The sequence below is a fragment of the Austrofundulus limnaeus genome, unplaced genomic scaffold (genome assembly GCF_001266775.1).
Source record: "Austrofundulus limnaeus strain Quisiro unplaced genomic scaffold, Austrofundulus_limnaeus-1.0 Scaffold64, whole genome shotgun sequence".
Taxonomy (NCBI): Eukaryota; Metazoa; Chordata; class Actinopteri; order Cyprinodontiformes; family Rivulidae; genus Austrofundulus; species Austrofundulus limnaeus.
In genome coordinates, this window is record NW_013952466.1 from 69,704 (window position 1) to 72,231 (window position 2,528).

General features: G+C 37.7%; 1 protein-coding gene across 5 annotated transcripts in view; it reads left to right on the top strand.

The window, feature by feature from the left end:
* golga1 (golgin A1) overlaps positions 1-2,528 on the top strand; it is a gene marked incomplete in the record, with an annotated part of 54,539 nt that overhangs the window by 3,389 nt on the left and 48,622 nt on the right. For all 5 annotated transcript variants that reach the window (XM_014009960.1, XM_014009957.1, XM_014009958.1 and 2 more), the window contains 1 exon segment: positions 1,601-1,691. In XM_014009960.1, the coding sequence (XP_013865414.1) occupies positions 1,601-1,691 (91 nt within the window).

Sequence of the window (2,528 nt, forward strand, 5' to 3'; positions counted from 1 at the left end):
TGTGTGTGTGTGTGTGTGTGTGTGTGTGTGTGTGTGTGTGTGTGTGTCTGAGCCAAAATGTTTCACCAAATCACTGATGTCACAGACGATTTGCGTTTTAAAGCTGCCTTTAAGTACAAGAGTCAACTTTGTCTGATAGCAAAATGTCTCATGATCCAGGGAACAAATTTTAATCCAACTCTCAGATTAAGCCCACTGGATGCACATTTGCACCTGAATCATTTTACACTCATGATGGCCACCACAAGCTAGCTGACAGTAGAAAACACAAACATGGCTGATGTGGTAGTAGCCAAGCATCATCCCTAACACACACTTTGAACACAACAAGTGATCACTGGAGCATACAGGGATTCTCACACACCAGTGGAGGCAGAAAGACTCAGGATGTGGTCTCAGTTTCTCCAGCTTTAATAATTGATGGAGTTACCTGCTACCTTGGTTTAAATTTAAATGTGACAGCCTTTTTGGTACAGTGGAGTTTTTCTCTGTTAGCTTAAAACCGACTCCTTTTATCTTTAACAATTCCATATGCAGTTTTTATTGCTAAAATTAAGTCTTAGATGTTGATGACAMAAATGAAAAGAAATCTAAAAACATTAATCATTGAGGCTGTTTATACAGATAATTTATATTGTAGAACAAATATATGACACAGTTAAACATGAGTATGTATTGAAATAAACAGACTTTCACTGTGATAAGCTGCATTATGTCATTATCACCTCTTCAGTAAATACTCAGAAGAATAGTAATATTTTTCATGATATCAAATTACTTTATCTTTATTTATTGAGTACAAATAATGCATTGTGAATACAAAAAAAAAGAACTAAAAGGGGAGGGTAACAAAAACAAAAACACATGCACACAATTACCTGTTACACCTGCCATCTTTCATACCTGAGTTTTACACTCAGATGTATGTCACAACAGTATGTTGAGCAGTAACAAGTTGGTGGCATGTTTGTAAACGTACAAGTGTTGAGAATTTTCTGAATTTCCACTAAAATGTGTCCAGTGGTTCCAGAGAATCTGGTTCTCAGTTTTGACTCTAAAAGTGAATACCAAGATTTTACACTCGGTGATGCAGGTAATTATTTCTATTTACTTATAAAACMCTTGGTACACTCTAAACACTTGGAATTTTGTGCTACTCCACACCAATTTTACTAAAGTCACAGCAACGTTTGTGTTGATTATCTGTGGCAGCCTTTTTAAACTGGGTGACTCCACTCACCCTGTGTCCTCCAACATCCCATAATCACAGATCCAACAGGTGGCCGACAGTAACCCAGACTGAACAATGAACCACAGACAGCTGTTGTGCAAAAACTACAATTCAGAGTCTCAGAACTCCCACCTATGAGGGGCAGAAGACCCTGACAGTCACACATGTTTTACAAAAGCTAGGACATTCAAAGAAATATTCAAGTTTAAAAATGCATGCATAAAGACAATATGACAATATCTGTTTGCCAAAGCTCATCATAAGTTTTAACAAATCGCTTTGAGTAATGACTGAAGTTTTTATAACTTAAGATGTTGGTGGGTTAATTTTCTGATTTCTCTGTCTGTCTGTCTGTCTGTCTGTCTGTAGGGGTCTGATGGCAGCAGCTCCAGGGACGACCTGTCAGCTCAGCTCCTCAGAAGAAACCATCAAATCAGGAAGCTGGAGGCCAAGCTGTCAGGTAGGCCCTGAGAGTGGAAGGTTAAACAGCTCAGTCTGCAGCTGTCTGAGGAAAGCTGGGTTGAAAAATCTCAAGCATCGCCTGAATCTGTAAATATAAAAACAAATAAACCCTCTGTCCAGGCTCTCAGTCTCATTTTAAACACACTATTTTTACACAGTACTAATTTGAAAAGTAATCTTTAAATTTCTAGTTCATTTGCTTTTTATGTACAGAATTTTAAAATAAGTTTTTTTGCTGTGTGTTTCACTTCTGCTTTCTGTGATTTTACTGGAGTTGTAAACTCTGACCATAATGTTTTATAAAGTAACACTTTTATTAGAAACAATTAGAYATTGTATTCTGAAAAACACTAACTTTGTTCTGGAGGAACAGTGTGTGAACTGAATTTTAGCTGAAGCTGCTGTCAGAATGCTGTAAATAACAGCAGGAAGGACAGCAGCGCAGCATGAGTTTGATCTGTCCACAGATAAATCTTTGTCTTTGAATGTTTGTGGGCTGTTTGTTATTGTGAACTTATTTTCTTTCTGTAGCCCTACTTTCCCTGCTCCTTTTTTATTTTTATTTTTTAGCCAAGTTGACTTTAATGGCTTTTCACCCTCTGGAAAGATTAAAGGTCACACATTCTCACAAAGCCTTTAAACTAGTTTGGTTTTCTCAGATGTGAAAATCATTAGTAACTTTACTTTCCATTAAATCTCAATCATGTTTTCCCTTTTGTTTTCTCCCTCTCCTTTTGTTCATTTCCTCCCCTGCCTGTCTCTGGACCGACCTGTTCCTCCCTCTCCGTGTATGTGTGTGTGTGTGTGTGTGTGTGTGTGTGTGTGTGTGTGTGTG